The sequence below is a fragment of the Rhinoderma darwinii genome, chromosome 3 (assembly GCF_050947455.1).
Source record: "Rhinoderma darwinii isolate aRhiDar2 chromosome 3, aRhiDar2.hap1, whole genome shotgun sequence".
NCBI lineage: Eukaryota > Metazoa > Chordata > Amphibia > Anura > Rhinodermatidae > Rhinoderma > Rhinoderma darwinii.
Genome location: NC_134689.1, coordinates 95,915,434 through 95,934,391, shown reverse-complemented (window position 1 = coordinate 95,934,391; position 18,958 = coordinate 95,915,434). Strand labels below are relative to the sequence as shown.

The window sequence follows — 18,958 nt, the reverse complement described above, 5'->3', positions numbered from 1 at the left end:
GTGTCTGTATTTAGCATCATATTATTGCATATTTCAATATGATTGTCTGAGAAGCAGTGAGCCCTGACCCAAATTCACAGGAACTTGGGTGCCTTCAGGGTACAAAATCTAATAGATTAACCAAAGAGGTGCTCTATGTAGGTCCTCATACTAGAGCACACCTAAACCGCTAGCTTTTTGTATGGTATCATAAAGTAAATAGGGTTCCAAAATGTATTTCTGGTCAATTTCTTTGTTTATCTTTAGAGGAGCCTTGTTCTTTCGGTGCAAAGCTTCAAAACCCCTGCATAGATATTGGGGTAAACAATATAATTCTGGCTACCTGCCGTCACTTCCAGGGGAAGCTTTAAGCAGATTTCCTGCATTCTATTATAGCCTTGTATATATAAAAAACATAAGAAGAAAAACTTCTATTATACTTGTCTTTCTAATTCCAAACTACTCCCTGGCCACCAGTTTTCTTGGTCCTCTGTCAGCTTTTGTTACTGAAGCCTGCGTCACAATGTGACAACACTAACAGTGTCATGCACTGTGGATATCACTTCATCTCATAGGCTTCAAAACAAAGATCAGCACGTGGCCGAGAAGACTTGCGATGATGGAACATAGCAGAATTGGAAAGGCTAGTATATTAGAAAGTATATTATTTTTCTTTTGCTCAACACACCGCTGCAGTAAATGAAATCCTGGAAAATACCTTTCAAGCGGCCCATTTGTACGTTTGTTACGACTAAGGTTTTCGGATAGATGTTTGTATGTTTTGTTCTCTAGTCCAATACTTTGTCATTGTGTATGTTATGGCAATACATTTTTCTGCACTGTAACAGTCTATATTTATATTGAATTTTCACCCAGCTACATTTAAGGATGTCAAATGGGCTTTTTTTTGCAATTGTATGTAGTCAAAGGGAAGGATAAGGTCCATGTCACTAAGTTATTTCTTTTTGATAGCTTGTTTGCATTTGCCAAATTCTCCCATGTATCACATCCTCCCTCATAACAGCTCCTACTTTTTGACATCTCTGTGTCTCTATTACTTAGCCCAGCTGTCATGTTTAGTCTCCACGTTTCCGGCAAGTATAACCCAGATGCTTCTCTCCCCAGTGCTGCTCTGTCTAGCAAGCGGGCAACAGGCGCTACATAAGAGGAAAAGAACAGTGGTGGTGCCCATACTGTTGTATACTTTATCAGATATTGTATTTATTTACGTTCTATAGTTGCCCTTTAATTCCTGACAGATGTTATAGGAAAAAAACTAAACAGACAGGGCTAAGATTAAATATAATCTCACCGCATGAAACCGCTAGAAATAGCTTTTTACATGTTTTCTTAGAGCTAGTGTGTAACAGTGGTCGAATTTTCTTATTATAGTCTATACCAGCAGAGCTTTGGATATATTGACTTGTACAGAAAAAAGTGTCCGTGGTGCCCATAGCGATCAATAAGTATTTATTAATTTTATTCCAGTACCGGTCAGAAAATTAAAGAAATGATGTAACCGATTGTACATCAGTACACTGTATCCCTGTGGCTCTGTATAATGGAGCTATAGGTACTCTGTGTGTATGGTGTCTTGGTATGGCATTGTATTTTCCCGTGGAAGCAAGGCTTCTGAGCGTGAACACCTCTGTAATATGGCATGTGATCAAACGTGCCGCAGAATTTATGAGAACAACCCTCTGTATGCCATCATTTGAAATCAGGGGCACACAGAAGTACAGATTGGGCCCCAAAAATTTCTATGGGTGCTAAATTCCAGATCTATGTTACACGACTCTGCAATACAGCAGGGTTCATGAGCCTTTAAATTAAGATTATGGCAGCAAGGCAAAATGTCTCCTGCCATTTTGCAATATTTCCCTACCTGCAAATTTATTTTTGCCTTTCATCCATCGGTTCATGTGGATGAGGCTGCTAACTGATGATCTGTGCATACACAGAAAAGTGGACAGCATGGGGATTGTTGGGACTTGTAGTGCCACATGTTTTGTTGCCACTGCTTTGTATGTCATCAATTAGCCCAGCACGGATATACACATCAAGGGCATAGGTAACTATTTTGTATGGGATTTATTTATGTAATCTTTAAGATGAACATCGAATCATACATGAAACTGTAATATGATGCTCATGTATCTGCTAACGTCACAGCAGGGCACTGTCCCACCAGTAATCCTTTTTGGTAATGCAAACATTTTTTAACAATGACATGGCCATGTGTCATGAAAAACCGAGGGAATGAACTTCGGTAAATAGATTTTGTGATTTCCCTGACATGGCCATTCAGGTTTCCAGGTAAAAGACTGCCATTGGGGCTTACACTTCTTATTGCTGCAGTAGGATCATATTTTGGATGTAAGCGTAATGCTTCTACTAGTATTCTTTTTTTTTTTAACAAAATGTTACTGTACAGTGCACACAAGTCGCACTGTATGCCAGATATTGCACATTTGTACACATCAGGCTGTGTACACAAAATCACATGGAGAACAGTGTGTAGGAAATTGAATATATGTCAACACTGTAATATTAGTGACTACGCTTCGAGAAATTCATTGTAATATGTGGTTTTCACATTTGCGATGCAGCTGTTTAATCCCCTTTAAGCTGCCAATTGGGCTGGAGTTAAATCCATCTGATTTTCTGTTTGTAAATCTGATCACTATTACCCATGGCAATTCCATTGGATTTTATTGGTTTTAGAAAAGCCGTCACATCTTGGGTAAGAGAATGATCCTATTTTACAGTGTTGTCCATTTTTGTGTCTGTGTGTGTGTGTGTGTATGTATGTATGTATGTATGTGTATATATATATATATATATATATATATATATATATATATATATAATGCATATGCCCCAGTCCAGCTGCTTTTGAAGCCGTCATGGAGAGAAAAGATATAGTATGTATGTATGTATGTACAAATAGACAGTGTCCTCCAGGATGCTGTGCACTATAAACACATAGAGGACAACCAGGCCAATTGGCCAGGAGCCTCCACCACCCAGTTCGCTTCAGCCCTTCCCAGACACACCAGCCTCAAGATATAGGAATTTGAAATGATTTAACACACAGCTTCCCAATCTTTTTCTCTACAGGGGCTTCACCAGCCAGAACATGGTAATGTCTAGTTCTTAACATTGGTCGTAGTCCATGCCATTTTATTTTATTTTTTTAAATGACCTTAATTTATCTTAAAATGTGTCTTCTGAAACATTAAAGGACTAAATTATGTTGCTAAACCAGAGAATGCAAAAATGAGCCATATTATTTTAAAATCACGGGAAAGGCCATACTTACTCATAAAGGCAGGTTCAAAACACCACTTTGCAACAGGATGGAGACAGACCACAATGCTACATAGAGGGAGATTGCCCAGGTGCAACATATTGATGAACAGCCACTCATGCCCACTATTCATGAGGTGGGGTGTGGCGGCTGCTTAGTATTATCAATTCCCACAGTTATAGCTTTTGGTGTCCCGGAGCAGAGCACTAGTATAGGCTCTGCGCCGGAACTCTGGGGAAGCCAGACATCAGTGTCCATATATAGACAGTGATGTCAGGGGCTTGCCCAGAGCTGGAGTCCCGGAGCAGAGCCGCTTCTAGCACTCTGCCTGGGATTCCAGCTCTGCTCCTGACATCACTGTCCATATATGGACATGGATGTCAGGGGCAACCCCAGAGCTGGAGTAATGGGGAAAGAGCGATAGTAGGCTCTTCCTGGGTCTCCAGCTGTGCTTCTGACATCACTGGGACTCCTGCTCTGGGGAAGTCCCTGACATCACTGTTGATGTATGGACAGCGATGTCAGGGGATTCCACAGAGTCCCGGAGAAGAGCCTATACTAGCGCTCTGCCCGGGACTCCGCTCTGGGGAAGACCCTGACAACACTGTCCATATGTGGACAGCGATGTCAGGGAATTCCAGAGTCCCAGAGCAGAGCCTGTACTAGTGGCTCTGTGTCCCGCGGGCCGCAGATGACAGCCCCAGGGGCCACATGGGGTCCGCGTGCCGCGCGCTTGAGACACCCGGCCTAGAGGGCTATAATTCATCTAGCAATGAATGACGTAAAATGTATTTACAATGGTGTGTCTTTTTAAACCTATGTAACTAAAAATTCAGAAATATATATGACTAAGGCAATATCCAGTAAAAATGGCAAATGTTAACAGCATACTGTAGTTTGGGTAAGGCCCATGTTTCACCATTAGACCGTGAGATCGATAATATTGAGATACCAGAGCACTTTTAATTTGTTTATACAGTGGTCCCTCAAGTTACAATATTAATTGGTTCCGGGGTGACGATTGTAAGTTGAAAATATTGTAACTTGAGACCATAACTCTATGGAACACTAGTAATTTGTTCCAAAGCCCCCAAAATGTCAACCATAGATAAGAAAAAAAGATGATTTAGCGCATCACTAATACAGATCAAGCAAGTTCTCACATATAAAAGTCAGAAATAGCTGTTGGAGGCCGTAAATCACTTTCTACGATGAGGACAGGAGCTTCTTCAGGAACCTGTACAGTACACGGTGTACCAGAGAGATCACATGGAGCCGTCCTGACCTTGTGTCCAAAGGAGCAACTCATTCTGGCGCAGGTAAAGAGCAATACAGGACATGCAGTACTGTAGAAAGGCGCTACTAGACATTCAATCAGGACATGCATTGCATTACAACAGGTGTTTTACTACTAAAATGCGCATTCTGATTGGCTGGGTTTTCCAGCCATTCACACGTGCCTGAGATCCAGACCTTTTGTGGCATTGTATGTTGAATGTGGTTTCAAGTTACAATGGCCCAGCAAATACCGTTGTATGTTGAAAATATTGTAACCTGAGGTCATCGTAACTTGAGGGATCGTGTACAAATATGAAATTAGGGGAAAGATCATCAACAGAAGTGTGTGCAGTTTTCTCATTATACCTAAGGCTGGATTCACACGAGCATGTTCGGTCCGTAAAGGACGGAACGTATTTCTGCCGCAAGTCCCGGACCGAACACACTGCAGGGAGCCGGGCTCCTAGCATCATAGTTATGTACGACGCTAGGAGTCCCTGCCTCTCCGTGGATCTACTGTCCCGTACTGAAAACATGATTACAGTACGGGACAGTTGTCCCGCAGCGAGGCAGGGACTCCTAGCGTCGTACATAACTATGATGCTAGGAGCCCAGCTCCCTGCAGTGTGTTTGGTCCAGGACTTGCGACCGAAGTACGTTCCGTCCTTTACGGACCGAACATGCTCGTATGAATCCAGCCTAAGGATGATGTTTAACTCTTCCTGACCGCCCACTGTCTTTTTGATAGTGGGTGGTGCAGGTCCAGAATCTACAGTTTGGCGTTGCTGATGAAAAGGCTTATGAGCATCAGAGTGAGCGCTCATTTTCTAAGCAGGAAACGCCGACCTCCGCTCTTTAACCCTTTGATCGCCGTGGTCCGTGACTGCGGCATAATCAGAGGTGGCTCCCCTCTTCGGTCGCGACAGCGGAAACCTGGTAGCGTTATTGGAGACTGGGGGGAACCCTCTGCAGTCAGCCCTGGGGACCTGGAAAGGACCCTAAGGCTGTCGATTTGATAAGCCTGCTGTTAATGCAGACTATGTGTGTGACACAGTATAATGTATTTGCATACAGGAGTATGCTAATACAGTATAAGTAAAAAACAAAGCTGTTAAAAAGTTATCCCTTCATGGGATTTAAAAAAAAAAAACACAAAATAATAAAAAAAAAATGCCTACAAATAAAGCCATTATTTAGTATAAAATATTTTATTGCCCATACTTTACATAAAAACCTTCCTGTATTATTAGGTATCTACACAACCGTAATAACCTGAAGATTTAGTGTAAAGACTGAACGTTCTAAAAAGTAAAAAAATAAAACTGGCAAAAATATTTTTTTCCTATCATTTCAATCAGTGTGATCCCGCTTATAATCCAGCAGATGGCACTATTCTCTCATTGGAGTGACCTGTGTGTGGGAGTTTCACTCATTCTGAAGTTGTATTGAGCCTATTATACGATATATTGGCTGCAGGCATTCCGCTGTCATTGTCCTTCCTGTTGATTTGACGTAAAGCAGAGTACAGTACAGACATCATGCTTAGCAAAACATGATCCGTATTTATTATCAGTTAAATATTTTTATGCTTTTTCACTAGGGTTAGAACAGGCATGAGTTAGATGGTGTGCCCCATGTCTGTCCTTTAAATCACAGCTACGATTGAGAAATATATGTAATTTCATATTGACTTCTTGCAATGTAAAAAAGATGCAAGCACAGCTCACTGAGCTGTCAGGGGGGCTGCTGGGGTTCAGCAATTAGAAAACATTGTGATTTTGAACAGACAAACTACCCATACGTGGGTCATAGATGCAAATACATCAACCAGGTCATCCAATGAAAGTTTATGTGAATGATTGTTCGCTTGGCCGCTGTCTGATGATTGGCCATGATGCTGTTTTGGACCATTTATCAACTTAAAGGGAACCTGTCGCAGGCATTTCACCTATTGAACTCTACTCGCCCCTCGCTGGCCACTGCTATCAAACGTTCATTGTCGTTATCCCCTCTCCTAAACTCCTCCTCCAACCGTATATAATGGTTTGCAAACATTTCACGCATTTTAGGGTAATCCGGCAGTCTCGTTTGTCCGTTCCTCTTTTTATGCCCGCCTACCGCCGGAAACTGGCTCGCCCTGAATGCCAAAATCTCGTCAGAGAGCCTATGCGCCCATCATGTATGGTCCAACACTCTTCCCTGCTTCGTCCGGGCCTCAAATCTACTTACTGTGCAGGTGCCGCTATGGTGTCCTGTTGTGTGCATGTACCAGAACAGGACAACGATGTACAAGTGCGGGATATCGTGTGTGCTGGGGCAGGGGGTGAGGAGCGGACAATCAAAAGTAAGGAGGCGGTGTTAACTCGGAAAGGCTTGAGGAATGAAGATATGACTCTTTTCAAACAAAGATATGATTTATGCTAATTAGCATACAGCATACGGCGCAGGAACACTAAAAAACGGAATACTAAAGGTACAGAGCCGACTTGGAGGATAAGTATAGGTTACGTAAAATTATTTTTCACCAACTTCTAACAGATATTGCTGGTTTAATAGGTGAAATGCTTTAAATAATTTCTGTATTGCGTAATTGGCCACTCACCACAAATCGTTTACAACTTTGTGCATGCGCATTATGAATTTTTTCCTAAGATTTTGTGAAATTGATGTCTGTGAAATCTCATGAAGGTTCACTTCTTATGATTATTTTCTTTAATATTCTATTGTATATATGCTCCAGTTTTGCTAGATAATTCTGTACTTTTTGAAAAAAAATATTTAAAGTGTGTTTCTTAGGGCATCCAGGTGACAGATTCCCTTTTAAAAGTGTTCTTTGCAATTCATACTCCCTTTTATGACCTATTTAGTGAATAGAGGTGGGTCTTCCATATTGCATATACTTAAAAATAAAGTGAATTCTCCACAATCATCGTCTGACAGATTGCTTCAATGAGAGATGATTATAAGGGTTCATGCAAACTGGCACAGAGGCTCTACGGACCTCTAGTACACTATTGTGCAGGCTCCATCATGCTCCCTGCTTTGTGTTGCCAGTAAAATACAGTGGAAATTGAATTACCATTAGACTTTAAAATGCAATAACCAACTGATTTTTGTTTATAAACAATGTACCTCACATTTCTGCCACTAGGGGGCACTAATGGTTTTGTGTTGCTCTTACATTAAGTTACTGTCTATTTAATGCTGCACACAATGATCAGAAAAGAACAACTTGTTTTCTTGTTGACCTGTTGGTTCCCTGGTCTGTTATATTACTAGGGAAGTTTATACCTTTCTAGGTTGCTGCCAGACTGTGTACAACAGCTATCGTCTTGCTGGAAGCCGTCTTGTTTACTGTATGAATTGCAGTGTAATTGGAAGCAGGGTCTCTTGAACCCCCTCCTTTCTATGTTCTGATCAGTGTATTCGGGGTGGGGGACTGCACTAGAATTTCTTGCCAGAGCCTTACTAGGGCTGGAGTAATTTGACCTGTGGCTATATTGGGGCTGTCAGACTGAAGGATCCGTGACAGAAGCTCTCCACATATTGGAGCTGGTCACATCCTTCAATCCAAGCAGGTATTTTATGTCTTTCATAATTCAATTTATACAGATATTTTCATTCTCCTGTAGTAGACTATAGACCTTTATGAAAGCGGACTTTGGCATTTCCCCTTTCTGAGTATATAACTTATTGGGAGGGCTCTATATGTAGTAGCAATTTAAGATTGTGTTATTGCTGACCTCACTTATATGTCATGATACTAGGCAGATGCTCTGAAAATGTTTTACTCAAAAGCCTTTTACTTTCTAAGACAAGTGCGGGAAATTACACTTTTTAGCAAACGTTTTTCTGCAGATTCAGCTCTTCATGATCTAGTTAACATAGGGAGAGGATGACATAAAAAGTGTGTCTTGTCACAGATGAAAAAAACATTTTCACTGCAGATACTTTTGGAAATTACATGTTGGCTTTGATTTAGACTTCTGAACTTTCTGTGCATTGTAAATGCTGGAGGTTACAAATAGGTGGCAGTATGATTAGAATACAATAGTTTGGTGCCTTTATGAACACTTTCTTATGAGAAGGACGTAGCTGCATCCCATATCAACTAATGCTGTTTGCCAGATGTTTTTAGAAGTAAACCCATTGTGTGTTGTGCTTTTCATACAGATAATAGTGAGGATTCTTAAATCTATAACTGCAGAAAGGTCTTTTTTATTTAATGTATGTACGTAATTGGAATGGTGAATGAGAAAAAGTGAAAATTCTGTTTTCCTACTCTGGAATTAAATCTGCACAATTCTCTTTCCCTTTTCCCTTCCTTTCTTTTTCTTTGTCCTTTTCTTTGCATCGCAGGTGGAAAACATAGAAAAGTTAGTAAGCATTCTTTCTTGTTGTGTTTGTCTGTTTGTGTGCTTTGGTGTAGTTCTAATCCCCATTATGTTCCTTCCTTGCATGTTGAATAAGGGTTGGCGTGCTGTGTGTAAAATGCCGTTTCCTGGAGTGTTTATACTTTCTGTGCACGTAATGTTCTTCACTCTCACAGGGTTGCCAAAAAACCCAAAGAGCAGAACGTTTCCAAGGCCCTGAACGGATTGACCCAATCCTCTCTCAACGCTTTTCTCTTAGACGATCAGTAAGTGCATCACAATTGCTGATAATGCAGGTGCTGCAGTCTCTAAAACGAAACACTTATATGAAGGGGTCTGTTGTCTTGTGAGTAACACTATCCTCCTTGAATTCTTACCTGTCTCCTTGTCTGTCCCTCTACCTCTCCATTCCACTGTCCTTTCCTGCACCAGACACTCTCTTAGGATGGATTCTCAGCCTGCCTACCTGTCCAATGACTCCAGTAAAAAGAGGCTGATAGAGGACACTGAGGACTGGAAACCTCGTACAGGGACCACTCAGTCCCGTTCCTTCCGCATTCTGGCACAGCTCACTGGCACAGATTTCAGTAAGTTCATTTACTAAGATGTGCCCCAAACCAAGCTAATTTCTAGTTTTTCCAATACAGATCTCTGTAACAGATTATTTTATGCAACCAATATTAGAACAATCTAAATATAAGAAACCTTTACAAATACTAATTCCTGGACCTAGTTGAACCATAATCCTGGATGTAAATGCGATTTGATGTTGGTTAACACTGGACTGGTTTGTAATACTACCTCAGTATTCATGAACTACAAAGGTTACTCGGTGTATCCTGTGGGTATACTAAGATTTAAAAAAAATGTAAATCTTTATTCTGATATCACACGCACGCACGCACACGCACACAAACCTTAGCAGGTATTTGCAATAGACCGGTATAGAAATAGATTTTTATCAATGATAATACACATTTCGTCTTTACCTACAAAAAAAGGTAGGCTCCGTAAGGAACCTCCATCGCAGATTCTGTCAAAAATATTGCATGATTTGACACCTCACTGACCCCATTAAAGTCAAAGCAGGTCGTCAGGCGGCGTTGGTTTCCGTCATGTAAAGCATAATTTATCCGCCTAATTAATTATGTTTTTCTGCTCCTATGACGGGACAGAAAACACGGAATCCATGGCACAGATGTGAACATAGCATTAGTTCTAAAATATGAAAAAAGTCCCTTTATAACAAATGGCTATTGTGTACATGATTTTCAAGTTCTATGTTGCAAACATTTGAACAAGTAAACTTTTCATTCTGGGAATGTATACATGTAAATAAACGTTTAGGCCAAGTTAAGGCCTCGTTCACATCTACGTTGGAAGCTCTGTTAGGGGCCGAGATTACCGGAGACGATCGTGCAGCATGCTGCTCTATTGTCTCCAGTAAAATCACGGACATGCCAACGGAACCTATCTAAAGTCAATGGGTTCAATCGGTTGCTTCTGTTATCCCCTTGTTCTGCTCCTCTGACGGAGCAGAACAACGGAACACACCGACGCAGATGTGAACTGAGCCTCCGTAAGCACATTGATATTTTCTTTTCTTATTAAACAATATACATTCAAGAAACACATATACAAACATTTTTATTCATATCCCTGCATATTCATGGCAACCAGACTAAAAACATCAGTTGTGTCGGCTGCATTCAGAGAATCTTTCTTAAGTGGCTTCTTCTTTCATTTCATGACTAAACTGTTTGATTTCTAAAAATAGTTCTGATTCCTTACCAGCTCACGTGTGCATAATATTTTAAATTGAAAAAAAAAATTCAAAAAGAAAAGATTTTTCACTTTTTATTGTGGAACTCATTATAGAACACTATAGTGATAAGACAAGTGTTCTGAAAATGTAAATGAACTCCCATGATAGGAATGTTCACAATGGATGAATGAATGGATTAAATAATAAAAACTAGAACCGACAATTCCTCAATTATAGAATATTTTGATGTGATAACCTTTATCACATGTAATGTATGTGTCGCTATGTGCAGAGCAAAGTTCTGTAATAGAATAGTTATGGCCATACAATTTGTCCCTCGATTTTTAGGTACAATAAGAACCAATTGTTTTCCTTGCATAATGTTTTCCTCTCTTTGTCTGTACTCTCAATTCCTCTCCTCTCATTTTCTATTTGTCTTCCAATTTCTGTCTTTGCTGTCACTGATTACAGTGCAAGACCCTGATGATGAGCACATGAAACGGGTGAGGTAAGCATCGGTGACTAGCTGCGGCCATCAATCGAGTAGACCTTATATCCGTACATGAGGTTCTCTCAGACTTATGTACTAGTCCATTTTCTTCCAATTCTTATTAAATTTTTATAACTTTTATCTACTCATCTCCCGATGGAGATGTTGTTCCTGCACTAAGTCAATGCATTTTTAGTTAGAGTGCCCTATTAAATTATAATATAATTAAAGGTTGCCCAGCAACTTTTAGGAAACAAAGTGCAGTCTGAAGGCTGAGTTCTGGGATAGAATATACCAGCATATGTGTGGCCATTTCTACTATACATTTGCATGAGTGACAGATGGGCTTTGCAAAAGTGAAGATGCTTCTGCTAAAATTGGTACTGCCAGTCACAGGTTTTATTGAGGCCGCAAAGAACGGTTATTTCAGTTAGCCATTTAGTTTAAAGAGTGCAGACCACTATGTACATTACTAATGTACAATTTGGTGATATTGTAAGATTTCTCTTATCACATTATATATATAATGTGGCTGTAACATTCGTATTTTGAGACACTGCAGAAAAACCTATCTCCTATTGCATGTGATCGGCGCTGCAATGTAGATTACAGTAACGTTTTTCTTTTTAAAAAAAGAGCATTTTTGGCCAAGTTATGAGCATTTTTATATTTATGCAAATGAGCCTTTCTTATGGACAACTGGGCGTTTTTAATCTTATTTCCAACTGGGCGTGTATTGTGTTCGTTACATCTGGGTGTGTTTACTTGTTTTACTAGCTGGGCGTTGTGAATGCAAGTGTATGATGCTGACGAATCAGCATCATCCACTTCTCTTCGTTACCACCCAGCTTCTGGCAGTTCAGACACACAGCGGGTCCTCGCTCGTCCGCCGCGATGAAGTTCCTGTGGGAGGAAGTGAGTGACGTCACGGCGTGATCTCGCGAGGACACGCTGTGTGTCTGTGCATTGCCAGAAGCTGGGTGGTAAGGAAGAGAAGTGGATGATGCTGATTCGTCAGCATCATACACTTCCATTCACAACGCCCAGCTAGTAAAACAAGTAAAAACGCCCAGATGTAACGAACACAATACACGGCCAGTTGGAAATAAGATTAAAAACGCCCAGTTGTCCATAAGAAAGGCTCATTTGCATAAATATAAAAATGCTCATAACTTGGCCAAAAATGCTCATTTTTGAAAAAGAAAAACGTTACTGTAATCTACATTGCAGCGCCGATCAGCTGCAATAGGAGATAGGGGTTTGAAAATCTGGTGACAGAGCCTCTTTAAAATAGTTCTTTAAGTGAGCCCTTCTAAAAGCCTGCAAATAGTCCCCTCTCTTGTAATCTACTATATTGCAGCATGTACTATTTAGAAAAAAGGCTTTCACTTAAATCAAAATCAACTGTGTGGAGTGAAGGCGTAGATTACTAGTTACTATTTTATGGTTAGAACATATCTTTAATTTATGGCTTAGCTAAGCTGTAGTAATTACAAACTGGGATCATTTCCTTTTCAAGTGGAACACCAGTCTCTGGATCCTATAAATAACGTCTGCAGAGCAGGCAGAGTTAATGCAGTTGTAGTTCACCTTACGCCGGTCTCCTCACACACTAGTGACAAAGCAATAGGCAACTGACAGTTCTCCAAATTTACTATAATATCATCTGAATATAGTCTGCATCATTAAAGTGTAAGATGTGTATTAATAGTAACTCTATTCTGTAAGGCCTAAGCCATGTAACTAGCAAGATTATAAAACAATGGTGAAGGGAGACCTAGTTTACATTTTGCGTCATAGTGCTGAATCTACCTTCATGTGCTATTTAGAACCTTAATCACTGTAGAGAAAATAAAAGAAATCATGCTCCCAGAACATGTCCATTGGTGGAAGTCTATTTTATTTATGTCAATTGGCTGTCACCAGGTTTATGCTGTCCTATCTGAGGACAGCATAAAGTAGTGACAGAGACCCTGATTCCAGCGGTGTCACTTACTTTGTTTTATGAGCTGCGGCTCCTCCCACCGTGGCTTGACAGCTTTCTCTGAATACTATGCATAGGGAGAAAGCGGTCAATCAGCAGGTGGAGGGAGCTGCAGCTCATGAATATCGAGGACTGAGCGCAAGCACATCATTAAGAGGACTGCTGGCTAGGCTTGTGCTTCAGGAGATTAACAGCCATTTTAAGAAAACTACTGAATAGTAAGGGACATTGCGTTGGAATCCGGATCTCCGGCACACGTTTATGCTGCCCTCCGATAGGGCAGCATAAACCTGGTGACAGATTGTCTTTAAAAGATCCTGCTACCCCTTGTATTGACTACATTGCTATTTCTAATTTAACATTAATGGGAAACTGTTAGATGATATATACATCATATGATAGGAGAGAAGGTTTATAGAGGATTTATATGATTTGAAGCAGGATTTCGGAGTAAAAAGTAGAGTAAATCCTGATAGGACTCCTAGAAGAGACAGTGAGAGTCCTACTACCCCACTCACACAGGCTGATTTGACAGCTTTCCTGGTATCATTGTGTGTTGCAAAAAAGCTGTCAAACGGTCTGTGTGGGCGGAGGAAGCAGAACTGTCACTGTCTCTCCTAGGAGTCCTTTCCGGATTTACTCTGCTTTTCACTCAGAAATCCTGCTTTATTTTCTATAAACCTAAATATCTCGTAGCTGCACTTCACTCCCTTCATCATATGCTGCTCTCAGATCGGGCTGCATAAATCACCTGACTGGTTTAAGGGTATGTGTAAATAGTCTTTTTACAGAGAGGGCCTGTTAAAAACATAATTGAATACAAAGGCGAAATTTATGAAGACTGGCATTTCATACGCCAGTCTTAATCTAAAAGCGCTGGAGTAAGATGTGCCTAATTTATTAAGAGGCACACACCTTACAATAAATTAGGTGCATCTCTGGCCAATCGTGCGCCAGATAATTACATCTACGGCAGCTATGAACTGGCGTAGATTTGCTTTATAATTTATACTAATTTCTGGTGTAAATTATATGTTGTGCTGTGGGTTGCTTCGTCCCTCCTGCTAAGACCCGCCCATTTTTTTTTAACTTGGACACATTTTTGGCTAAAAAAGGCTACTTTTTGCGTAATAAAATACTGGTGTGGAGTGTATAATAAATTCACCCCAGTGTTTATCTTACAACGGGTGAATGGCTGATCCACATTTCTATGAAATATTTTAGCACTGCGACTATGTTATTATTTCTGTAGGTTTAGTCGGCCTTTAGATCAACTCTCCTGTGGTTTGCCTTTACCTGTAGATTATTCCTTATTGCTGTACTGCTTTTTCTACCTAGTAGTACAAGTGACATGTAAGCAAACGTGCTACCAGTGCTTTTGTGGCATAGGAAATAACCATACTGGTATTTACAAAAGATTGACGTTGGTCACCTCTGGTAGCAGGGTCTGTTGCTAGGCAGCCGCTCAAACTCATTTGGGCACTGCCTAGCATACTCTGCGCTTGCAGGAGCTATACTAGTCTCCATGACTCTCTAATGAATAATGACTAGTGTAATTTTCATAGTTTAGCTTTAATGGAATATCAGTTGATCTAAATATTTCCCTATTTTAATCACCGGCTTCTTTGACTGTTAGGATGACTAGTTTTATGGACGTTTTGTTGCTGATAGCGGTTCTGTCTATTGCTGTACAGTACAATTGGATTTTGCAGCTAGAACTCTGTGTTCTCCAGCTTTCATCCACATAACTTATGGGCCGTAATGGATGTTGCAGCCTGCCAATTGTAAAGTACACTTTTCTCATGCCCTACAAGGGCTCATTAAAATCCGGCCATTGAAGATCATTTGAAAGAGTGTTGAGTTGCTGTGAAGTTGCTTTTGTCTATTTGTTCTTGTTCTATCTTTTATATCTTCCTTTTCTTTCTCTCATTTTTCCTGTCACCTGTCTCCTACATTTAAAATATCCCAATCCTCCCCTACTTCCCATGACACAGAGAAAAGTTCATCACAGAACTCCAGAGCCCCCGTTACACCCGTTTGCGTGACTGGCACCATGAAAGATCGGCCTGCTCCCTTAATGTGAAGCCTTGAGCAGAGAAAAGCGTGGCGGGACCAGGTGGGGAAGAAGATTTTGGAAGACTACATGAAAGCTGATGCACTTCAATAATGTCATACCTATTCTTTGTCTTGTTAGCCACTCCTAATGCAGCACATTTTCAGACCACTAGTTTCATGATGTCTGCAACCATTCTGTTTCAGCATTTGTAAATACATCATACATCTCTGCCTACCTGCCTATCATTAACCCTTTCTCTACAGCGTGCTTCTTATTTAATGCCGTGTGAATAGCATCTTAAAGCAGCTTGTCTTTTTAATAGATCTCAATCCATTTCTGTGTATAAAGGGCAATAAATATATATAATACTACAATGCTTCAAGGGATAATGTTGTAAATATCCTCTTTTCATGTGCACACAAGTTTTCTTTGTGGGATTTCCACTTTTGTTATTTTTTCCCTGCCCCTGTAAAACGTTTCTGAGAAGAGTCAATATAAAGCAGCACTGCTTATAAAATGCTAAATTCCTACTGCGACAACAATATTTTGCCGTTTCTGTCTTGCGAAGTGTGTAGTTTTGGTGAACCCAGCATGTATGTGCAGAAAAAACAAAGCTATCCGCTACTATAACATAAGAGATTCATGTGGAAGGGAATGGGAGATTGCTTTTATTTGGGCAAGGTTTGGGAAAGCATAGATACAATAAATATATTTGATGTATTGTTTTTTGTTGCTATGATTTATTTTAACTTTGCACATGTATTACATTCGATATATATATAACATTGTTTTCAAAAGCCATTGTAGAGCATGTATTGCTGTATATTCTATGAAGTAGCATAAGGCCACCTGCACACGACTGTAGCTGTGTGTACGGTCTGTTATTACGGCACGGACGGGACATAGAGTGCCACCCCCAGGCCATCCACAATCGCGAACCGTGCACACAGAAGATGTGCATTTGTTTCAATAAGCTCGGACCGCAAATGCGGATCATATAATGACATGTCCTAATTTCTTTGTGCTCCGGTCCTGTGCATTTGCCCATAGGAAAGCATACATTCTATACTAGCCGCAATTGCAGATCATATAGGGCCGCAAAAGTGCGGTCGTGTGCATGACTCCTGACTCGTAAACTGCACATTTATTAGTGCTATTACTATTTATTTAATGTCAAAGAAAAAGCATTGGCAATACACTTCTACTATCTGGTAAATGTGATGAAATGTTCATTCAGAAATTAAATTAAATTCGTTTTGAATCATTAAATTGTAAAAAAAAACAAAAAAAACAAAAACCTAAGGAGCTATAAAACCCTGTGTTGCCTTTTTTTTTTTAAATTCTTTTCCAGCAAATTACCATTGTTCTTTGATGGTCAATATGCTGCACTTTTTATCTAGTAAAAACTAACAAACAAGACCACAGAAACCTAAAGGAGATCTGACAGACACAAGTCAGTGGGGTGAAATTATAAAGGATTATGTAAAGGATCTGCCAGGCACTACTTCTGTGGATACTCCCAGGATTAATCAATCGACACCTGAGGCCGGACCTCTTAGACTGACTCCGGCTCCCACCAATCAGGGTGGCAGGCTCAGGAGTGGGAGAGCCTATCGCGGCCTGGTCAGTCGGAGTTAGCTCCGCCCCCTGTCCATTTACTCCTGCCGTTTTCTCTCCCTCATTGCTTGTGATTCTTCCTGGTTTCCTGGCTCTGCTACAGCCTTGCTCCAGCCTGCTACTGCCTTGCTTCAGCCTTGCTACAGCTTCCGCTTATCCTGCTTCGCTCTGACCCCGGCTTGCTTTCTGCTCCTTGCTCTGCGTTCGTATACTTCGTGACATCCTGATTCTACTGGCTCGTTGGCCACTCTGGTTTCCTCACGGTGTTCCGTGGGCTACTGCCCCTTCCCTTGCTTGTTCCCTGTTTGTATTCCCTTGCACTTAGTCAGCGTAGGGACCGCCGCCCAGTTGTACCCCGTCGCCTAGGGCGGGTCGTTGCAAGTAGGCAGGGACAGGGCGGTGGGTAGATTAGGGCTCACTTATCCCCTTCTTCCGGCCATAACAGATTATGTGTTATACGAGTGTGAAAGCTCCAGTTGTTTTTGACCATCTATGGTTTAGAAATGTTACTCTTCTTACCTTTTTATTTCTAGAGCACCAAGATTTATGCAGCCCTGCCAATGCCATCCTTACAGTACTATGACATAAGCAGACCATTTGCTTCTTATTTCATATTGTCAAGGCTCTTTTTACATCACGTTATGCAAACCTGTTAACGATATATGTAAACATGTAGAGCGTTTCACCGCAAAAACTTTTGTCACGTATATGCCGAATGTAGCCAAGAAAGCAGGGGATAATCTAAAATTCAAGATGGTGTAAGTAGGCTGGATTGCAGAGTAGTGAGTACAATATACAAAAAGGAAGTACGTAGCTTGATAGACAATCCGGAGGGGTGGGGGTGCTATTAAATTTAAAAGAGATAGTAAAGTAACTTTTAAATGACAAATGGCGTAGTCATTCTCCCTCCCATCTGTCCCCTACTACTTGCTAACTTACATTTGGTAGGTTAGCAAAAAGTAGGTAATGGATCAAATGAATTATGACTACATAAAATTTATTTGCAGTCTGTAACCATGGAGACAAACATGGAGAGGCTCCATTGTATTTGGTTGTGACCGCGTCATCCATGGCCATGCACAAATGTCTGCGCGTGCACTCCAGTTTCGAGATCTATAACTCTGGCTACAGAAGCTCACAAAACTAAATTTAAAGGGATTAAAGAGAAGAGAAGCAGCAAATGTTCTAAAATAACAAAACAATCATAACTCACCTCTTTGATCCAGCACAGATACCCGGACGGTCCCCTTGTCTGTCTTTGATTACAGGCTGCGCTTCGCAGTGATTCTAGTATGTATGACAAGTGACTGCTGAGGCCTGTGATTGGCTGCTGCTGCATTTATAGCACATCATCGCTGGCAGCCTGTATGCAAAGGCTGGCAGAGGACCGCCAGAGCATCTGCGCTGGATCAAAGAAGGGAGTAATGATTGCTTTGTTATTTTAGAACATTTGCTGCTTTCTTTTTTTTTTTTTTTATACTATTGGGCAGTTAGTTAAAGAGGCTCTGTCACCAGATTAAAAGTGCCCTATCTCCTACATAATCTGATCGGCGCTGTAATGTAGATAATAATAGTGTTTTTTTATTTCGAAAAACGATCATTTTTTAGCAAGTTATGAGCATTTTAGATTTCGTTTCTCAATAGACAACTGGGCGTGTTTTTACTTTTGACCAAGTGTATGAGGCAGACCAATCAGTGACCAATCGGCATCATACACTTCTCATTGTTCCAGCCCAGCAAGAGTCACAGCACAGTGTGATTGTAGCTTGAAGCTCTTGGGCGCATATGTAAAAGCTATTTCTAGGCTCGGCACCTAACTGTTGATGACTTTGCACTATATTTGATTCTATCATACATATATACAGTAAAGCTTTTATCATTCCCTCTTGACTATAAGCATACAGGACTTTGATCAAATCTTTGTTTTCACATTATACATTACAGCTCTACATAATCAACTTTATGCTGGGTATGACATGTATAGAGCAAAGATATTGGCCTACTTTTATTATTCAGTTTAAATCTGATTTTGGCAAAAACGGCACAATTTTAAAAAGTTACATCCAAAATTGTGACAAACTTGCGACATTTAGCGATAAAAGAAAA

The 18,958-nt window shown here is 40.6% G+C and overlaps 1 protein-coding gene across 4 annotated transcripts in view; it reads left to right on the top strand.

Annotated features, from left to right (window-relative positions):
* PDLIM7 (PDZ and LIM domain 7) overlaps nt 1-18,958 on the top strand; it is a 122,877-nt gene that overhangs the window by 58,241 nt on the left and 45,678 nt on the right. Inside the window, exons 5-9 of one of the 4 annotated variants that reach the window (XM_075856494.1) lie at nt 8,927-8,943; nt 9,117-9,206; nt 9,373-9,527; nt 11,177-11,213; nt 15,174-15,609. The exons of the other annotated variants lie outside the window; for them this stretch is intronic. Coding sequence (XP_075712609.1) covers nt 8,927-8,943; nt 9,117-9,206; nt 9,373-9,527; nt 11,177-11,213; nt 15,174-15,270 — 396 coding nt within the window. The 3' untranslated portion in view covers nt 15,271-15,609. Of the gene's footprint in view, nt 1-8,926; nt 8,944-9,116; nt 9,207-9,372; nt 9,528-11,176; nt 11,214-15,173; nt 15,610-18,958 lie in introns of those variants that run through there. 4 annotated transcript variants of the gene reach the window in all.